Source organism: Panthera tigris, chromosome D1, assembly GCF_018350195.1.
Source record: "Panthera tigris isolate Pti1 chromosome D1, P.tigris_Pti1_mat1.1, whole genome shotgun sequence".
NCBI lineage: Eukaryota > Metazoa > Chordata > Mammalia > Carnivora > Felidae > Panthera > Panthera tigris.
Genome location: NC_056669.1, coordinates 20554776 through 20574220, shown reverse-complemented (window position 1 = coordinate 20574220; position 19445 = coordinate 20554776). Strand labels below are relative to the sequence as shown.

The window sequence follows — 19445 nt, the reverse complement described above, 5'->3', positions numbered from 1 at the left end:
ATTAGTAAACTCCTGAGGTCTTTCAACTGATGGATCTCCTTGCCACATTGTCACCCTCATAGTGCTTTTTCTTCATTTTCCACAGCCAATCTTTTTCTGAACTCTAGCAATGTCGTTCCCGACCACCCAAGCTCTCGACAACCTAATGGCAGTATGTAGTGTTTTTCAGGAAATACCCTGTTCATGTCAATAAAGCGTCTCTACACACAGCTTGCTCTGGTTTTGCTCTACAATGTGCGTCTGCCACGAATACTATGGCCTCCACCTCCCCCTCCAGCCTGCATCAATTCCTGACCTCACCATCAGTGGACATTTTCCCAGGCAATGAAAAATGCATTTAACAGTCTGAATTAAACACCATAAATGTGTGATCTGGCTGTTCTTTCCCTCTTCTCCTGCCCCCCCCTCCCCCCCCCCCCCCCAATAAAAGAGTCAATAGTCCTCTCCTGCCTGACACCAAGAAAGTTTCCCACCAGGTGGCAAGGGGCTAACTCCCTTACCGGTCTAGGTTAAGGAAATAGAGCAAAGCTGTCTCTCAATGTCCACCTTCCTGGAAATGCCAAGGCACAAAAGGGAAAAGTTACATAAGAAATTGTTGTTGGGACTCAGTCTACCATATGCTCCTATCATAATAGTACTGGCTAATAATGGAATAAAAATTATCTCAGTATGGTACCAGGCACTATACTAACACACACACACACACACACACACACACACACACACACACACGATTTTGTATTATCTCTAAACAACTGAGGCTTGGAATAATGGCTGGGGACCAAGGTCACACAGCTGATAAACAGTGATGCTAAAATCTCTACTCAGGTATGATTCCAAAACTCATCCATTCACCTTTATCAGGCTGCCTCCCTCCCCAGGAAAGGGCGTCCTAGATGTTGGGCGGATGGCTGTCCATATGTGTATGAGCATGCCTACACACACACACGTCTTTGGGCCTTGCCCTCATCACATCTGGGAGAACCAAAAACATTTGGGACAATGAGTGCTGATGAGTCCAGCAATAAACACACACACCATTTATTATTTGTAGTTCAATACTTTTTTCTTTTAATTCATACTGTACTTCCATGGCTCTAGCTACTTTACATTAAGATTTGGCTGGGAAGCCGTGTATGGTTTCTAGGTAATAGCAGTTAAGTTTTCAGACCTTGCGCACAGCGCCAGGCAAAGTACAGTTACAGATCCAAATACAGATGGCCAGACAACTCGACTGCAATCAACCTGTGTTCTTTCCCATATATGGCCCAGTGCAGGTGTTGGGGGCTGCTCCCTCTGCCTCACCCCACTCCACCCCTTGTCAGGATTATCCAGGGGCCGCTATGGCCTCTGACCCATCCTCCCCACCTTGAAGTCTAGGCTGAGTGGGGGGAAAAGCACCATGGGTTTGGGAAGATGATCTGGTCCATGCAGAGAGTGGTCTGGCCCTAGAGTGCAGGATAGGGAAATGTGGGGAGCCACACACTACCGTTGGCAAATATGGTTGCTTTTGTTACGCGATCTCAGCACGTGGCATCCAAGCCCAGGGCCAACTCCCCAGACAGCCAGCTGTCTTGCCTGGAGCAGAGGCCGCCATTTTGCTTCTGCAGCGTCTCACTGTGTCGAGAGAAGCAAGGGGGCCAAGGGGCAGAGATGACAATATTCTTTATGCTTTCACATGTCGGGTAGATCGTCTGGCATCAGCTCCTCTTGGCAGGCAAGGTGCTTCTCGCCAGCAGCCAAGGCTCCAATCCAGGCTCCCAGGCCTGCTGAGGACCTCAAGTCACAACAGAAAACAATGCCCAAGACCCCTGAGCTGTCGTACAGAACACCAAGACAGGGAGCTGGCTGGGCCCATTGCAGCCATGGCTGGAGCAGGAGTGAGGTAACAAGGCTGGGCAGAGAGGTGGGGAGGGAGCTCTCTACACCTTGTGCAAATCCCTGCTCCACATCAGGGAAGCAGGGGCGTTAAAAAGACGGCCTTCCAGAAAATCGCTCCACTCGGACCCAAAACGCATCTTCTGGAAGAAAACATAGAGGTGGAGGGAGTGGGGATAGCCTGCTGGAGGCTAGGGGACGAGGGTCAAGGATGTCAAGTGGTGGATGGGATGATTGTCCCACAGCCTAGAGACAAAGGGTGGGGGAGGAGAGAGTTAGGAAGCCTGGTTCTCAAGTTTCCGACTGGAGTGGGGAGGTGGGGTCCGGGGGTGTGGGGAGGGAGACCACAGCCCTGCCACCTGGGGGTCCTAGAGAGGAAGGGCTGGCTTTGGCTGCCCTGCAGAGCTAAAGCAACAGCACAGTATGGCACAGAAAGCATACTTCTGGGACCACAAATAGTCTAGAAAGAGTCTTCCCCTAGTCCTTTCTGCAAGATTTCACCCTAGAAATGCTGTCCACAAATGATTTAGACATGGTTCGAGCATGGATCAGGGAGAGGGACACAGAGGGAAGCCATTTCTAGCAAAGCATTCCTCTTTGAGGTTTCTTGATCCCCCTCCCCCTTCCTAAAATCCCAGATTCTTAGGGTCAGTGCTCTAAAGCAACCCAAAGATTTTAGCCAAAGGTTCACAATTAATCTAAAACCCAACAAGGTTTGGATTGAGCCAAAAGAGAAGTGCTAGGGCCAGGAATGGCTTCTCTCCAGTGTTTCTTCTAGCAAAGAGGAGGAAGGATGGACAGATGAAAGGCTTTATAGCCTAGAGACGAAAGATGAGCTCAATCCAAGATGGTGCCATTCTTGCCATTATCCTCCTCCCAACTTAGAGAAAGTCCCTTCCCAAACAAAGACTAAGCCAACAAAGGAAGAACCACCCTCCTAGGTTAATACTGGGAAGTACGACAAACTTTATCTCCCCTTCCCTACCTCACTAGGCCTCCCTAGTCCTGCCAGCCCATAAAGAAGAAAGTTAACTACCCTGGATTTCTTGGGAACCCTGATGCTGTCCTACTACCCCTCTAAACACCAGGGAAGCTCTAGCCCAGACGCTTGTTCTCTTCTGGCAGAGCACCTTCCACGTTTGAGAAAGCCCTGCCTTGCCAGTCTCTGACCCAGCCTCCAAGACAATGCTCAGCTAGAACCTATCTTCGAGACAGTCTAGCCTACCCCCCTTCCTGTTACAAACGAGGATACTGATGTTCAGAAAGGGGAAGGGACTTGTCTAAGAGCAGAGCCAGGCCTCGGGCCCAGGTCTCCTGACTCAGCCCAGTGCCCTTACAGACAGCTTCAGGTTGCCGGTCTTGTTGCCCCTGTGCCAGGGAGGTGGACGGGGGACGGACGAGTTGTAGACACGAGTGGATTCTCCAAGGCCAATCTTAATCCCTTCAAGTACACTGCAGTTGGAAGTATAGACCCAGTAGTTGTTTGCCACCTGGTTAGAAACTTTGCAAAATCTTTGAGCGCAAGCTCTCAATTGTTACAACAGGAATCCTCACATAAAGACTCCTATGTGACCAGAGTTCTTACATGAACAAAAACAAAGCACTGGCTGGAAGAAGTAACAGAAAGGGTGGTAGTTTGGATGCTCCCAGGTAGACAGCTACAATCAAAGCTGCTGGATTTGAGTTGCAATGTTATGTATCAGTTTCACTCCCAGACTTATCTGCAAGGGCAAGATAAATCCCTTTTCTTCGACAGGCTATTGAATAAGGGTGGGGGGGGGGGAGCTTTTGTTTGGGAGTCAACAGAGGTGCTGAGCTTTCTCCTGGTTTGAAGATTTAAAACGTTATTATATCAGAGAGGGCCCACCAGAGAGATCATGATTCCTAGGAAAGAGGCAGGTGGAGGGACGTTCCCTGTGTGTAGACCCTGTCTCCCGGGCTCACACCCCCAGCAATCATGATGATTCCTTGGACATACTAAATGCGTCCCTCCCTGTTACCTACTCCTCCCTGGAATGGCCGAAGAGGTAAAGCAAAAGCTGAGCAACTCTGCGTAGCCAGGCCCACTTGTATTGCTTTACTGCCGGCAGAGAACCCTTTGTAAGTCACCCCAAAGGTCCCACCATGGGACCTTCAACAATTGAATGGATTTAGATAAATAATTGTACATGGATTAAGTTAGAGAATTTATCATTTTTGCTTTCAAAAGTTTCTGACACTAATTTTGGCTTCTGGCCACTGCACCAGGAAAATTTCTAGCAGTCTGCACTATTCCTCCTTTGGCCCAGGGCCCACGAGCCCTGACCCTCACCAGGGTGTCTCCCATTCAGAGCCCCGGACAAGAATGAGTGGTGACCCACTGACCCGTGGGCCTATGCACCCTTCCCAAGGATTATGTTCAACTCCATCCCTCACATCTCCTTTTCTAGAGGAGGGATATCAATTCTAGCTGATTCTGTGGAGCCTTCTCAGCCTACTCCCCTGGGGCATGTATTCCTGCTCTTAGGGCAATAATAAGGCCATATTCTCAGACTAAAAAGTCAAAAACTTGTCTTTGATTATAAAAGTGGGATGTTCCGGCCGTTCCAAGAGAAGAACACAACTTGCCCTTCTTCTGGGCCACATCAGTGAGAAGCCCTGCGTTTCTTCTGTCCCTCGCATCAAGAGGCCCACTGGAATAACGAGCAATCTAAAAGAACTTTCCTTGCCAAACTGGTACGATCCTTTCCTGACTGAGCACTGTGAGCTCTGCCTGGGGCTGGCAGGATCCCTCTGGTCATTATATGTTAGAATAGCAGTTAGTGAATAAAAAATGGTAATCGTGGCTACAAGGGCCCGACGAGGTCAGATGGAGGTCAGATAAGTGCACGAATCCTAGTGAACCAACTCCAAAATGGATCTGGATGACTCACTTTCTCCTCCTTAGTGCTCTCCTACCTCCCTGGGGCCAGAGACCAGAGAAGGCTTTGCCCCCTTTACCAGAATTCTCCTAAGTCTTAGAAACAGGTTTTGGAATGGCCTCCAAAGGGCAGAGACTCCATCAGGCCTTTTCCTTCACAAATGCACGCATGTTTCTCAAATGTATTCCTTCCAAAAGCCTAGGTCTCCTTCCTTGTGCAGAAGGTCTCCAGTGTCTCCCTTGACTAAAGTTGGCTCTTCTCTTAGAGTAAACGATGCTGGCAGCCAAGTGAGCACTCACCAAGTTGCTCACTACTTACACAGCGTTCCGTGTGAACCCACAATATGTACAATGTGAGGGCACTCGCTCTCCCAAACCCCGGACGTCCCTAGGGCACCCTGGATCGTCCCAGAAATCAAATGGACAGCTCAAAATGAGGGAATTAGAGCCATAGGCCCGCCTTGCTTATAACCACTTAAAAAGGGGTTTAACAAGATCAAAAATGCTCCATCCTGGCTAATAAACAATGTGTGCTCTTAGGGCACAGAGAAAAAATAGGGCTTTAGGCACTAAAAAGTGACACTTCACCCAGATCCAGCCTGGGAGAAGACCAGAGAGAAGGGGGGTGGGAAGGTCAGAAATTCCCAGCCCTTATTGGGTCCACACCCTACACGGGTTAGGGGAAGGTGCAGGGGTGATGGAGGAGAACACCGTTAGGTACACAAGTCCCCAGGGGAGCCTTCAGCTACAAAGCCCAATCACGCAGGCACAGCCTTCCCAGCCCTCCAACCCCCCAACTGGGTTGGGGGCGTGGCGTCCACAGAAAGGGGCGTGGCCACAGGTGGCAGACTTTTGATTGGGCTCCGGCCCTGGATGCTTCCTGTTCACAAGAGAGCACCTGGGGAAGAGCGGTGAGGGGGGGCGGGAGATTCTCTTTTATTTTGGAGACAAATCAAAAGAGGATTGGGGAATGAAGCACCTTAAGCAATGCCCCCTTGAGACTTCGAGACCCCAGGGTCTTCACAGGCATAACTTTGGCTCAACAACATTTCCCTTCTCAGAGCCAAGGACGGCCAGTGAGGGAAAGGGTTGGGGGTGGGGGAAGGGATGGGGAGGAGGAGGATCAGGGGAGGTCGGTGCTGAGAGGTGGTCCCTGCCCTCCTCGGCCCCTCGGCCCGGCCAACACAGGAGGCCGTCCGGCTCCTTCTCCCTGGTACATAGGCATTATCTCTTTTTAAAATCTGTATATAATATATATATATTTATATTCTGTATATATATATATTTATATATATATATTTATATGGTCTATGTACACGTATTGCACAGGCCTCTTGCAGCCACCCCTGCTCCTGCCTGGTCAGTGATAGCGGTTCCTCTTCTCTTCACTTCCTGATGTGTAGTCGCGGGACCTGATGCCGTTCTGAAGATTGATGAGAGAGTCCTTCATCTGGAAGACAGGGAACCCCACCCAGCTACGGGTTTGCACCCCCAGTGGGCTTCTTTGTCCAGCAGCACCCACCACGCCCACCTAGGGCAAGTCCCCTATCATGCCAGCAAGTTCAAGGGAGCCGGGCTCCTAGGACAAGGTAGGACATCGTCTCAGGCAGAAAGGGGACAGCCAGTCTAGCACTGGGAACCCCTAGGGTGAGGTTCACTGTGTCTCAGTGATTTGTAGTCCTTCTGTTGCTGAATGAAGAATTCTCTCAGGGTTAGGGCATGTGGGTGGCTCAGTCAGTTAAGCATCCTACTAGTTGGTTTCAGCTCAGGTCATGATCTCAGGGTTTGTGGGTTCAAGCCCTTTCCGTACTGACAGTGTGGAGCCTGCTTGGGATTCGCTCTCTCCCTCTCTCTCTCTGCCCCTCCCCTGCTCGCTTTGTCGCTCTCTCTCAAAAAATGAATTAAAAAAAAAGAATTCCCTCAAGGTGCCTGGGTGGCTCAGTGGGTTAAGCATCCGACTTTGGCTCAGGTCATGATCTCACCGTTCGTGAGTTCGAGCCCCGCGGGCTCTTGTGCTGACAGCTTGGAGCCTGCAGCATGCTTCAGATTCTGGGTCTCCTTCTCTCTCTACTCCTCATGCTCTCTCTCTCTCTCCCCTCTCTCAAAAATAAACATTAAAAAAAAAAAAATTCCCTCAAAGCATTCAATTGCTGTAAGGAACCACACTAGGCGGTCTTCTACTCATTGGATTTGGTTTCCCCATTGACCCTAACACTCGGTATTTCTACCTTTGTACGTTTTGCCACGTTGTTCCCCCCGCCTAGGACTCGTCTCTCTTGCCCATTCCAGTCTCACCCATTGTAAGACCCAGAACAAATCCAAACTTTCTCTGGCGCATAATCCTCTTTCTTATTCCTGGCCACCTGGAAAGCACTCACTAGGACTCTGCAGTGGACTCCTCTGTAATCGCTTTGTTTCATGTGTGTCTGGACAGCATATACACCCCGCATGTCAAGCAGAGAATGGACAGCTGAGTAGGCTTCTAGTTGTACCCATATCACGGAATTAACCTTGACTGAATTTCTTCCTCTTAACCTCCTTTAAGAAACAGGCACACTAATATGGTTAGGTCAGCGGCAGAACCCAACTGGCTTGTCCTACCACGACACATTTCAATACGGCCCCTGAATAAGCCGCTCTATGACAACACAATGCAATTAACATTTCGTGGCACACGGTCATGGATTTTCAGATCCTCTGATCTCTGCCTAATCTACAGCTTTCTTCTCTCCGGGTCTTCTGTACCCCCCTCTGCTCCTCGGGGATAGGGGGTTTGTTATTAATTCTTTTACAAGCTACTCTTAAAGGGAATGAAACAAAACACCTATCCTGTTTTCCTCACCCCCGTCTTTCCTTCTCCCGGGCATATCTTTAATTCTATCAACCCTTCTTGATAGGACAGGTCTTTTGAAACGCCTGCTATGCTGTTTACCCTTAAAAAAAAAAAAAAAATCCATGGCTTTAAAGCTAAACATGATATCCTGAAACACCTTCAACTGGATCCTGACAGCTGCATTAAAACTCTCTCTCCTTAATTTAGAGCAAAGACCACACCATGAAGGGGAAATAAGATTTACTATTAAGGAGTGTCTCCCATGGACCATCAAATCCCGACAGCAATTTCATGAAGTTACAATTATAATCATTTTATAAATGAAGAAACTGTAAGTCAGTAACGTTATGTCCCTTGCTCAAGGTCTAGTTGGTGGCAAGGTCGGGATTCCACCTCAAGTCTGGCTGGTCACCAAACATAAGGAACGCCTTAGGAACAGAAATTTTAATGGGAACAAGACAAAGCCTTAGTCTCTTATCTTCTTAACTGTCTTTAGAGCAAAGGTAGCTTCTTGCTGTCTTGGCAACTACATGGCAGTTTTGTATAAGATGTTAACTTCTTCTGGGGGAAGTCAGACGCTCCTGCCCTTGATAAAACTAAACTTATTATTGGTTTTGCCCCAGGATTTTCTGAAACAGATGCATCTAGTTTTTGGAAGGAATACAGGCACCTGTACTAGAAGATGTTATGGAAAGATGACTTAGTTCAACAACCATTTTCCCAGACTAGCAGCGCAGCCTCGGGGGAAGAATGACGTATTAGGGGTTGTGTGTTGGCTATGTGGTGTTCAGGGCGGGGGAGGGGGGATGGCATACATCAAAAGGAACTAGAAAATTAGGCCCTCTGGGAAGACAAATCTTTGTGAAATGGAGGTTCTCTCTTCAAATGCCTGTCAGATGGCTGTGAGTTGCCAAAAAAGAAAAAAGATTGGTCCTTCCGTGCAACCTACAACTTTCCCGCAAACTTCATTGTTATTATTTGGGGGAGTGCACCTGTGTTTCCAACAGCCCATTCCAGGATGGCTTTAAAATCAGAACATCGGATGGCCCAGGGTAAGAATGAAATGGGAGAGTGAGGTCCGGTGGGTGGGGATGGGGATGGTGATCTTTCCCAGAGCGCAGGGAAGGAGCTCCATCTCTGGAAGACGGGGGCAAGGAGAGAAGGTGGGGACATCTCACCTGGTCAAGAAGCATCACTGAGGATTTGATGATCTCCCTCCATTTTTGGAGCTCAGTATCGTGGTACTTTTGTTGGGACTCCAAGAGCTGGGCCCATTCTGTCTGAGACTGGGGTAACCTGTGGGGTAGAAGAAGGGGTACCCTGGCAGCTGGAGTTATGCTCAGTGGACTCTCCTGTGCTCCCAGACCCCTAGAGGACAGAGAGTCACATCAGACTGCTTTGTCCTCTGCTCAATGCCCCCCGGTTCCCCTGTGCCCCCGATCTGAAGCAGACTAAAGCTATGCGGACAGTTTTCATAGCTTGCCAACGGATGCATCCCCAAGGGTTACCCACTGGCCAAGGGCAGCAGGGCAGTCCCAAGGAGACTGGGCGGCAGGAGCTGGGGCACGGTACCAGGTGGGGTGAACGTGGTGGCAAAGGGAAGAGGCGAGGATTACCTTTCTTGGAGCCTCAGACCCTGCCAGGCAGTGAGGGTCTGGGTGGTGTATTCCAACATCCAGAGTTTATAGAAGAGCATCATGTTAAGGATGACCAGCAGCACCAGACTAGGGAAGAGACGAGGGGGGAGGGGGAAGCAACGGCCATGAGACGTCATCGAGAATGCATGCTCCCTCTAAAAGCCAGGGATGTCCCCCACCCCAGAGGCAGCTGCTGTCCTTAACCACTGGTCACCTGAAGCATTGCAGTGAGTGAGGTGGAAGGATGCAGCAAGGGAGAGGAAGGGGGGTGAAGAGAGAGAGAGAGAGAGAGAGATAGAGAGAGACTCTCATCTGGAGGGGCCGGGACACAGCAGGAGAGCCATGGGGAGGTATGTGGGTGAAGGCATTGGGAAAGAGAGACACGCAAGAGCCACCCAGAGTCTAGGCGCCTGGGGGAAGAGGTAAGATGGAGAGGAAAAGAGATGAAGGGTAAAGGAAGCGATCAGAGAGCCAGTACCTGAAACAGATCCTAATGGGAGCAAGGAGGAAAAACGGGGAGGAGGCAGAGGTTAGAACAGACCAGTGCAGGGGGAGAGCGGGGAGAGCTGCACTGTAACCAAGCCAGAGAGCAACTGAGAGGCTGGGGGAAGGAAACACCGGAAGCAAGCATCCCTGGATGAGGAGACCCAGCAAGCAAGGAGCCAGAGAGAGCAGCTGCAAACAGATCTTCGGTGACAAATCGAGGCAAGTCCTCCCACCCACCCAACTTGAGGCACAACAGAAGGTCAAACTGTGGAGCATCTGCCTGATCCACGTCACAGGTGTTAGCGGGATGCCTTAAAAAGGGCAGTCTCCTCCTGGTACCTGCCCAGTCCCAGCTGGGGTCACGAGGCTCCCCGGTCTGGGCCGGAACTGGTCAGAGACAGGGAGGTGGTAAGGAGGATCCGGGGGGACAGAGAGCCACCGAGAGAATGGGGACATTCTCTCCTTCCCTCGATGTCATTGGCTGCCATCAAGATCATCTTAGGACACAAGTCACGGAATAGAGGGATGAAGACCTGGGTAGCAAGGGGACCGAGAGACGCACGGAACTGGGAACGATCCCGGCTTGCCGCTTCAAGGTTCTTAACTTCTGATGAAGTTCCCTAGCTTCTCCGAACCCCCTTCCTCAACAGGGACGGTGCCTACCGTGCTAGAGCTGTGACACGCATGGGTCGAAGTGGACATAAAGCACCCAGCACCCAGGAAGCCCTCGACGAAGGGCGGTTTTATCGTTAGAGGAGGTACAGGCCCAGATCAGGATACACACAGGAAAAGGGAAGATGGCACCCCGGGAAGACAGAGTGAGAGACGGAAAAGGACCAACAAAGAAAGTCCGACACTATGCCTTTGACCTTTCGAAGTGTGTGTGTGTGTGTGTGTGCACGTGAGTGATAGAGAGAGAGAGACAGAGAGAGAGAGAGAGAGAGATACTGTGTTGTTCTTTGCATGCAAGGTAGTATTCCTGGAGCTGGCAGCTGCAAATGCCTGACCCTACCGGGCCGTGTTCTCAGGGCTCTGTGAGTTCTCCAGAAGAATCTCTAAATACTGCGTTGACTTTCAGTGGATACGGTCTTTAATTTTATCAGCACACGCCAGAGGAGATCGGAATGGCCGCCTCTTCGGCATGTGCCGCACACAATCTCAGCTCCTGCATTTGGGTCTGTGTTTATTATAATCCTGCCTGTGCTCAGTGAAGGTCCAGGGACACCCCTGCATGCTGAGGGAGGGTCCTGCGGTGGTCTAAACAGAGAAAAGAGGAGGGAGAGCCGAGCTGCCTCGAGGCAGGCGGACGGCGGTGCGGGCCTGCCAGACGCAGGGCGGTCTGTGCCACACAGGTCCATTCCACACGCACACGGTCAGCAGATCCCTCGCCTGAGTGCCCTGGTGTTGAAAGGCGAGGTCTGATTATCCCAAACTAATAAAGCCCCAGAGTTAGTTAATGCCATGCTATACCACTGACTCAGGAGAGCAGGCCTACTTAATAAGTACTTAATTAAGAGCAGGCCTGCTTAAATAAGTCAACATGCAGAAAAAGCTCAGGGAACTTACCTGAGGTTAAAGTTTTCTATCTCCCAAACCCAACCAGGAGAGACTTTACAGAACAGTACGAATCACATCAGATGGATGCTGCTAAATGCGAATTTTACTGGTCTTACAGCTGTCTTTGCATTTGACTTTTTCTAGGATTTATTTATTTATTTTGAGAGAGAGAGAGAGAGAGACAGAGAGAGACAGAGAGAGAACATGAACAAGCAGGGAGGGACAGAGACAGATGGAGAGAGAATCCCAAGCAGGTTCCGCATTGTCAGTGCAGAGCCTGACATGGGGCTCGAACTCATAAACCATGAGACCATGTCCTGAGCCGAAACCAACAGACGGCTGCGTAACTGATCTGAGCCACCCGGACACATCCCTGCATTTGATTTTGTGAAAATAACTTGGCTTCTGAGGCCACTCACAGAAGAATTTTCCATCTACTTTTGTTACATACTCAGTTAAGGTTAGCAGAGAGCCTGCCTCACGTTCCTCACAGGGGCCTTGTCTGCAGCCCTGCTCTTTCTCGCCCCCACCCACCCCGCTGTCCTCAGAGGATGGTCTCATCTGCACCCACGGCTTTCATGCTACTGTTGACTAAACCAGCATCCGCGACCCATGCTTCTCTGCCTCGCTCCAGGTCCGCATCAGCAAGTACCTGTCACCTCCGCCTGGATATAACCTTCGGCAGCTCAAGACACACGCGGAATGGAGCAGCTTCTCTGACCACCCTGTGCCCGTTCTGTTAATGACACAACCATCTACGGGTGCTCGCTGCGGTCATTCCTCTTCTTCGGCTACCCAACCGCGTGGCTAACGGGTCTTCCCCCTGCAGGACCTGTCAGCCCCAATCGCTCGCCTGCCGGACAGTCACGCTCGCCTACGTCACTGCCACTTACTCTGACTGGCCTGCCCGCCTCCAGCCCTTCCTTCTCTAGGCTTCCGCGCATGGCTGTCACAGTGACTTTTTTAACTAATGCAAAAGTGGGGCATCTGGGTGGCTCAGTCGGTTAGCGTCTGACTCTCGATTTTAGCTCAGGTCATGATCTCACGGTTGTGGGACTGATCCCCACGTCGGGCTCTACGCTGACAGTGCGGTGGCTGCTTGGGATTCTCTCTCTTGCTCTCTCTGCCCCTCCCCTGCTTGTTCTCTCTCTTTCTCTAAAATAAACAAATAAACATTTTGGGGGGGAAAAAAAAAGGCAAAACAAACCATGTCACCCCAGGGCCTCCTTCAGTGCTCCCTCATGGCTGGGCTGTGCCCCTGCTTCTGCCTCTCTGAAAACACTTTAGTGGGGGTTGAAGGAGGGAGGAGGGGGTGTCACAAAAGGAAGATCTGGAGGCAGGCTAGTGCCTGGTGCACGACTGTCAGGGCCTGCGTCTAGGCAGCCCCCACGCCCTTCACCAGCTGTGCCCCCATAAGCTCACGGCACAGCCCAACCCCCAGGAAAGGCGGGGGTAGAGGCACCAGGTGAACAGAGCGCGAGCGGTCAGCACTCGGCTGTCTCAGGCACCCCCAGCTCACAGGGATGCAGGGGCGTCCGGGGCGGGCTGCGGGCTTACTAAGCTGCAGACAGCTGTGCTCTCCCCACCCTACACCCGCATTCTTTCCATGCCCTCTCTCCCTGCCCGGCATCCTTCTGTGAATGGCACTGAGCCTACCGTTTTATAACATTATGGCACTATTATAAATTATTTACATGAATATAAGCATATGCCTTTCTGGACTGTAGTCATTGATTTTGTCTGGCTCTCCCGCCAAAGTGGGGGCCCAGGAGTGCATGGTCCTTGCACCTGGCACACAGCAGAGCCACAGAACATCCCTCCCAAATGAACGAATGGGCTCCGAAGATGCTGTGTAGCATCTCTATGTTAGCATTTTCCCAACGGTGTGGTAATTCTGAATTTGCTGCCTGTCCTATCCCCTTGAAACTGAGTTCCTAAGGGCATGGATGCAGAGAATCCCCTTCTCAATCCCGAAGGCCTAGCTTACAGCAAATGCTAAATAAAACAGAGAAAAAGAAGCAAAGAGGCAAGGAATGACGGACAGAGCGACTGATCTGAAGGAAGAAGCCTAGAGGACAAAGAAGAAGCAGGGCTGTGGTGTGGGGGTGCTCATACGCCTGAGGGGCCAGCAGGCAGGGAGGGCAGGTTGGGGAAGAGCCTGGAATCCCTTACACACAGCTGATAACCAGCAGCAGCTTGGACACACTCTGCAGGTGGAAGCCGTTAGGGGTGTCCTCGGGGACATGCCGTGTCTGCGTGGAACCTGTGGGGGAGAGTAAAGACGCTGTCACCATTGTGGCGCTCAGGTCCGCTGGCTGCTCTGACGGCGGTCACGCACAGAGCCTCAGGGGATGAAGGACAACCGTCCGTGGCGCTGTCATGATGACAGGATAGATACACCCGGCCTCCACAAAAGTACAAGGGAAACTCCTCGAGGGCAAGGTCTGGGGTGGGCCCAGCAACGTGGACATTAAAGTCACCAAACGCACGGGAGACTCAACAGCCTTATGTAACTGGGACACGCAGGGGCGGGACAAAGTGCCCACAGCTTAGCCATGGCTCAGGCAACAGCCCGCGGCGAGGACTAGAGACCGCTCTCCGCCCTCGCTTTATTTATAACCCACTACGAGATGCTGACCAAGTCTCAATGCCGGAGACTCAGTTTATTCAAACGCCGTGCTGGTCAGAAATCCTACGTATAAAACACCTAAGGCGGGGTGCTCTGGTTGAGACTGAGGGGAGGGACGTGGAAGGCTGGCTCTTTCCTCCTCTCCTGTCCCCATCCTGAGGAACGCCTACGGCTGTGCGAAGCATAGCCTAAAAACTGCCGGATTAGCCGTCTCTAAGGCTTCTTATGGCTGCATGTCGCCATGACTGAGAAGACATGAGGCTGTGCACGCTGGATGCAAGGGGGAGACAGGTCAAGGGAGTCCACTGTCCGGTAGGGCAGGTCCTCAGTGGGCCTGTGGGGGCCAGGGGAGGGGGGCTGCCTTGGGCTCTCTGACATTCAGGTTATGAGGTCATCTCTGGCGTCTGCACCGGGGCTTGTCCCTGGTGCATTTGCCCCAGGTTTGGAAGTTGCACATTTGAGTCTATCCACAGGGACACGGAGTTCAGGTCACGTCTATTCAGCAGACCCCACACGTGGGTTCAGCAGGGACTGAGGACATTAAAGGGCAAAGGGAAATAGGTAGAGGATCCGGAGGCTGAAATTTAAGGAGTCGTGTGCAAATCATACACAATCTATACCCGAGGATGCAAAATGAGCGTGTGCACGCATACGCCTCGGCCTGGGCACACGGCTCTGGGTCAAAGCCCTGAGCCACGCCCCCACTCCCACCTGGCACGCACCTGCCACGTGTTTGATCCTGTGGCCCACATCTTCATCAGTGGGTGTGGTGACGGGGCTCATCACCTCTTCCAGGTGAGGCACCCGCAGGTGAGCATGGGGGCGCTTCCTCCTCCGTACCGTTGGGGGCTTGCTGGCCTTCTCTTTGGGAGACTGTCTGTGCATCTCAGCCAGGTAGGTGCTCTCCGTTTTGGTCAGCTCGCTCTCTGTCACAGACGAAAGGCCATCTGCCTATACCTCCAGCTCGACACACTGGCCTCCAGAAACAGCTGTCTGCTCCTAGCTGAGACAGCCATCTTCCCGTACTGTACTCTGGGACACTGAATGCGAGGGCGGGGGTCCCTCGGGGATGGCCACGGGCCTCAGGAAGCTGGGATTCAGCCCCACCCCAACCCCTCTTCAGGGTTGCTCAACATTTTGTAGACCTAGGTTCCCAGGATCTGCACCCTCATGCACACAGCTTGGGGCATACCCTATTTCCTAATGGAAGCATTCACAGGCCTTTATTTCCTCTCCATAACTGAATTACCACCAGTGTGATCAGATGGGAAAGTCACAGATCCCGTAAAAGTTACAGGCAGAACCTCTTGGAAAATGCACACGTTCCCATACATGCCCAATTCTGTATCCATTTCTGGGGCGGACTTAGGGACCCCATGATACTCCTTCCCCATCTCGGTCTGCGCCCCCCTCCACTCTCCATGTCTCCTGGTCCCCTGGATGGTGGCGGCCGGATGCAGTTCAAGCAGCACCGATGGCTACAGCGCATGCTCACCCAGGTGGCGGAAGTAGTCCTCCAACCCACTCCAGAAGTTCTTCTCGATGAAAGTCTTCACTAACCCCCAGGGCTGTTTTCGATAGCGCAGCTCTGTGGAGACCCTGAGGGAAAAGCCAGAAACACGATCAGCCATTTCCTGGGCAGACCCTCCCCTGCCGCGCAAAAAGAATTCAGGTTTAAGTCCACACTTGATCTTAGCCAAAAGGCCGAGAAGCGATTTCAGGTTTAAGTCCAAAGCGGCTTCGCATTTGTGCCGCACTTTACGAGGTGAAAAGTCCCTTCACACCACACCCACCACGCCATCTGGTCTCCCTGGCTGCCTTTGGAGATCAGTGGAACTGGTGGCTTTATCCTCACTTTGCAGGTGAGACAACGGGAGTTCTAGACTAGTCTAGCGGACCAAAGGCTAACAACAGGGCTCTCGACTCCAAGCCCATGGCTCTATTGTGACACCACGCTCTCCTCCAGATGGTGCCAGCCAGCCGGCCAGCCATGGGGGTCCTTTTTGCCTTCTGCAGACACTTTCAAGTCCAAATCAGGCTCTAGGGTTCCATCATTCCCACCTTTCAGAGCATGATCTGCTACCAGCCCTGGCTCTGGCCTCCCCACCTTGACACTGCCAGCTCTTGCTTTTTTCCAAATATTCTCTCTCCCAGTCATGGGTCTCTCTGCTTGCATACTATATCCCCTTCCACTCCTACACAGCGGCTCTGAAACAGGGCTCCCGTCTTTTTAATGTTTATTTATCTTGAAAGAGAGAGAGAGCGCACACACACGGGAGGGGCAGAGAGAGAGAGGGAGAGAGAGAATCTCAAGCAGGCTCCAGGCTATCAGCACAGAGCCTGACACGGCAGGGCTTGATCCCACAAACTGTGAAATCATGACCTGAGCTGAAATCAAGAGTTGGACGCTTAACTGACTGAGCCACCTGGGCACCCCTATGCTCCTATTTTTACGGCTGCCTGCCCTGCTCTCTCCCCAACCGTCCTCAGGGACGCCCTGGCCTGATGTCAGCATGCCTACGCTTGCGAGCCACCTCACCCTGTCCCCCGAGAAGTGTTCAGGGGGTTACAGGTGGGCGCCTTTCTACAGAGGTTTATCTGAGGTCAACAAGCTGCCTCTGTGTGAACTGAATAGAAAGAACGTCTAGTCAGGAAACTCTCCAAAGAAGCTGGAAGGGAGAAGCCTAGACACTGTGCGGGGGCGAAGGATGGAGGGGACAGGAGGTACGAGGGGGCGGCGGGGGGGGGGGGGGTGATAAAGGAAGGAAGGAGGGAGGTTTAGATAAACGCAGACAGCAGCACAGACACCCCCCCAAAAACTGTTTTTTAAAGCAGAGGATGAGAAAGGTGCAGGCCCCTTTGAGATGTGGGTGTGCAGAATGTCCCGATTCCCAAGAGGGCTCCCTGTAGCCTTTCACCAAACACCCGTTTTATTGCCACTGCATGAGCGAGGACATCCGTGCACACCAGGGACTTCCTGTGAACCCGCTCAGGCCCTCCAGACGCCACACCTGAGTCGACTCTTGTTCCGAGCCACGCGGGTGAGGGTGTAGCGATTGATGGTGTAGAAGTAGTCGTGGTAGGGCACGTCGTGCGTGAGGACCTCGGCGTCTATCACGTAACATTCACTCTCCTGGCTCGCCTTGTACATGGTCTGTGGGGAGAAGGGTCCACCGGACATCGCTAAAGAGAAGCAAGGAAGGGAAGCATCTCCCCTGCCCACCGCACACTTCTAGGCGGAGGACCCAGAAACACTGGGAATGGGAGGACGTTAGGTGTTCCCACCTCGGGGCTAGACGATGCTTGCAACCCGGAAACTTCTTCCTGGCGTACTAGCCCTGATCCTTCTTCCTGCCGCTCTTCGGTGCCCCTGCCCTCAACTCACCTGTGTCTCCCTGACAGTGGCAGTTTTAGGAGCCAGAGGGTTGGTGAGGGTGATGGTATAGAGAATCACTCGGCTCTGGTTGCCATTCTCTTCCTTCTTCCATGGATGGAAGATGATATCTGAGGGTGGAGAAGAGCCCTGGGATGAGGGAGGGAAAGAGGCATGCCCTCACCATATCCGAATTTCCCCTCCAAGTGAACTCTTGACTGTACTGACTGCTGACTGACCCCCAAAAGGAAGCAAGTGGGAGCCTGAGGCCCCGGAGAGGAGGAGGGGAGGAGGGGGAGTCGAAGCAGAAAGAGGCTCATTGTAGCATTGCCGAAATTCTGCATAGGGCTCCGGAATGCTGATTGTTCCTGGGGCTGGGACAGGCAGTCTCGGGGCCACCTGCGGGGGTGCCGGCAACACTGGAGCCACTGTGACGAGGGCCTGGGATCCTTGGGAACAAGCCCTCTCCTCTAAGGCGTGTCCTCCCCGTGCCCACAGCATGCCCTCTCCTCCTGGCAGAGGGCTACGCTCTAGATGGTCTTTCACAGACTCAGATGCCTAGTAGCTCTGCTGGGCCAGAGCCACACGCCTGCTGGGGAGCAGAACAGGGGCAAGGGGAGGAGACAGGAGCACGCAGGTACAAAGCAGGAACGCAGAGAGTCCTAGGTTTGAATCCTGGCTCGGGCTCTACTTGGCTGCGTGGCCCCGGGCAAGCAAGAACGGTCTGAATTCTGGTTTCCTCCTCGGTACCCTGGGGATCGCAGTGCTCGCACACGTGGCAGATCCGAGGGTCACATGAGATAACGTCATGTGCCTGGCACACCACGGGTGCCCACTGAGAAAGGGTCGCGGCTACTCTTTGTTAGACGGTGGACTCCGGGAGGTCTTGCCCGCTGGTGAGCCTCCGGGGCCTGGCACTGAGTGCTGGGGAGGGGGAGGAGCAACCAGCAGGGCCCTGGGGGAGCCGGAAAGGGGGTGCCCCGGGCCATTGGGTGGCCTGGAACAGGAGGGAGCTTGGGGAGAAAAGGAAGAAGTGTGGCCAAGAGGGAAGGGACGGGAGGCACCAGCCCCGGAAGGACTGACCGGAGAACCGCCGTTGCTCCATGAAGTCCCGCTGGAAGGGCGAGTCGGTGAACAGCAGGTCATAGAGCTTGTCCACACTGAAGTTGAAGACTTCATTCACGTACTGCCGGCCACTCAGGTCCTCGTAGAAGGCCTGGACCTCCCCTGCACCGAAGAGCCACGGAGAGTGAAGGCAGAGGGGCGGACGGCCCCAGGGACGCCCCCAGAGCAGTTACGTCTCTGTGGCTTATGTGGCCTTACCAAGGGTCAAGGGCGGCCGGGGTGGGTAGTGGGTAATGACCTCACCTCTGCCCTGTCTCCTCCTTCGCCTGCGCGCACAAACTTACTCTAACTGGCATTCTATTCAGCCTCGCTTGACAAAGAGTATGGAAATGTGCTATCGGCTCTTCTGTTTTCAAGGCTTCCTTCCTAATCAAGGTGATCTTAGACTAACACTCAGATCTCAGTTCCTGAGCTGAACTGGTAACCTCAAAGTTATCAGTTATCCAGAGCTTATAAGTTAACCACGACAGACGACAAAAGGCATTTCAATCATGGCACAAGTGCGTTAAAGGGACATGGAATCATCTGGAATAACCTGTTTATATAAAAGCTTCTAAGGCTGGGCTGGTCTGCAGGGCCGTGATCCCTTAACCATACAAGCCCTGCTCCGCTTCCATAAGGCACTGCGATGTTTCGCCCAGGATTTCCACACCCTCCACCTTTCTCCGGTCTCTATTTGCTCCGGGAGAATGTTCCTGAGGGTACAGGCGTGCTGCTAAAACCCCAGCGCCCCTCCCAAGCCCTCGGCACCCCACAGTCCCTAACTGCCGCACCTACGGAGGCTGGTATGTGATCTCAGGCACGATGCCGCCATTGCTGGCACCTCTGTGGCTCAGAAGCGTCACACAGGGCCCATGACTGCACAAGGCAAGCACTATGGGAGCGGTCATGTCTGAGTTTACGTGACTGGCGACCTTGCTGCTATGCGGTACCCAACCCGTGCAGTCATTTGCACTGGCCCTGCATCCTAGATGGAGTAGGGAAACCAGGCAGGGGGGAGAAAGACACTCGAGGTGACCACAGGAGGG

General features: G+C 52.7%; 1 protein-coding gene across 4 annotated transcripts in view; it reads right to left on the bottom strand.

Annotated features, from left to right (window-relative positions):
- Positions 1–1046: 1046 nt before the first annotated feature.
- Positions 1047–19445, bottom strand: part of GRAMD1B (GRAM domain containing 1B) — a 241443-nt gene continuing 223044 nt past the window's right edge. For 3 of the 4 annotated variants that reach the window (XM_042958019.1, XM_007091198.3, XM_042958018.1), the window contains 9 exons: positions 18376–18519; positions 17305–17423; positions 16931–17073; positions 15415–15518; positions 14642–14845; positions 13463–13553; positions 9227–9334; positions 8789–8906; positions 1047–6227 (listed from right to left, as the gene is read on the bottom strand). In XM_042958019.1, the coding sequence (XP_042813953.1) occupies positions 6138–6227; positions 8789–8906; positions 9227–9334; positions 13463–13553; positions 14642–14845; positions 15415–15518; positions 16931–17073; positions 17305–17423; positions 18376–18519 (1121 nt within the window). In that variant the 3' untranslated portion in view covers positions 1047–6137. The remainder of the gene's footprint in view (positions 6228–8788; positions 8907–9226; positions 9335–13462; positions 13554–14641; positions 14846–15414; positions 15519–16930; positions 17074–17304; positions 17424–18375; positions 18520–19445) is intronic. The other variant, XM_042958017.1, reaches the window with a different exon arrangement.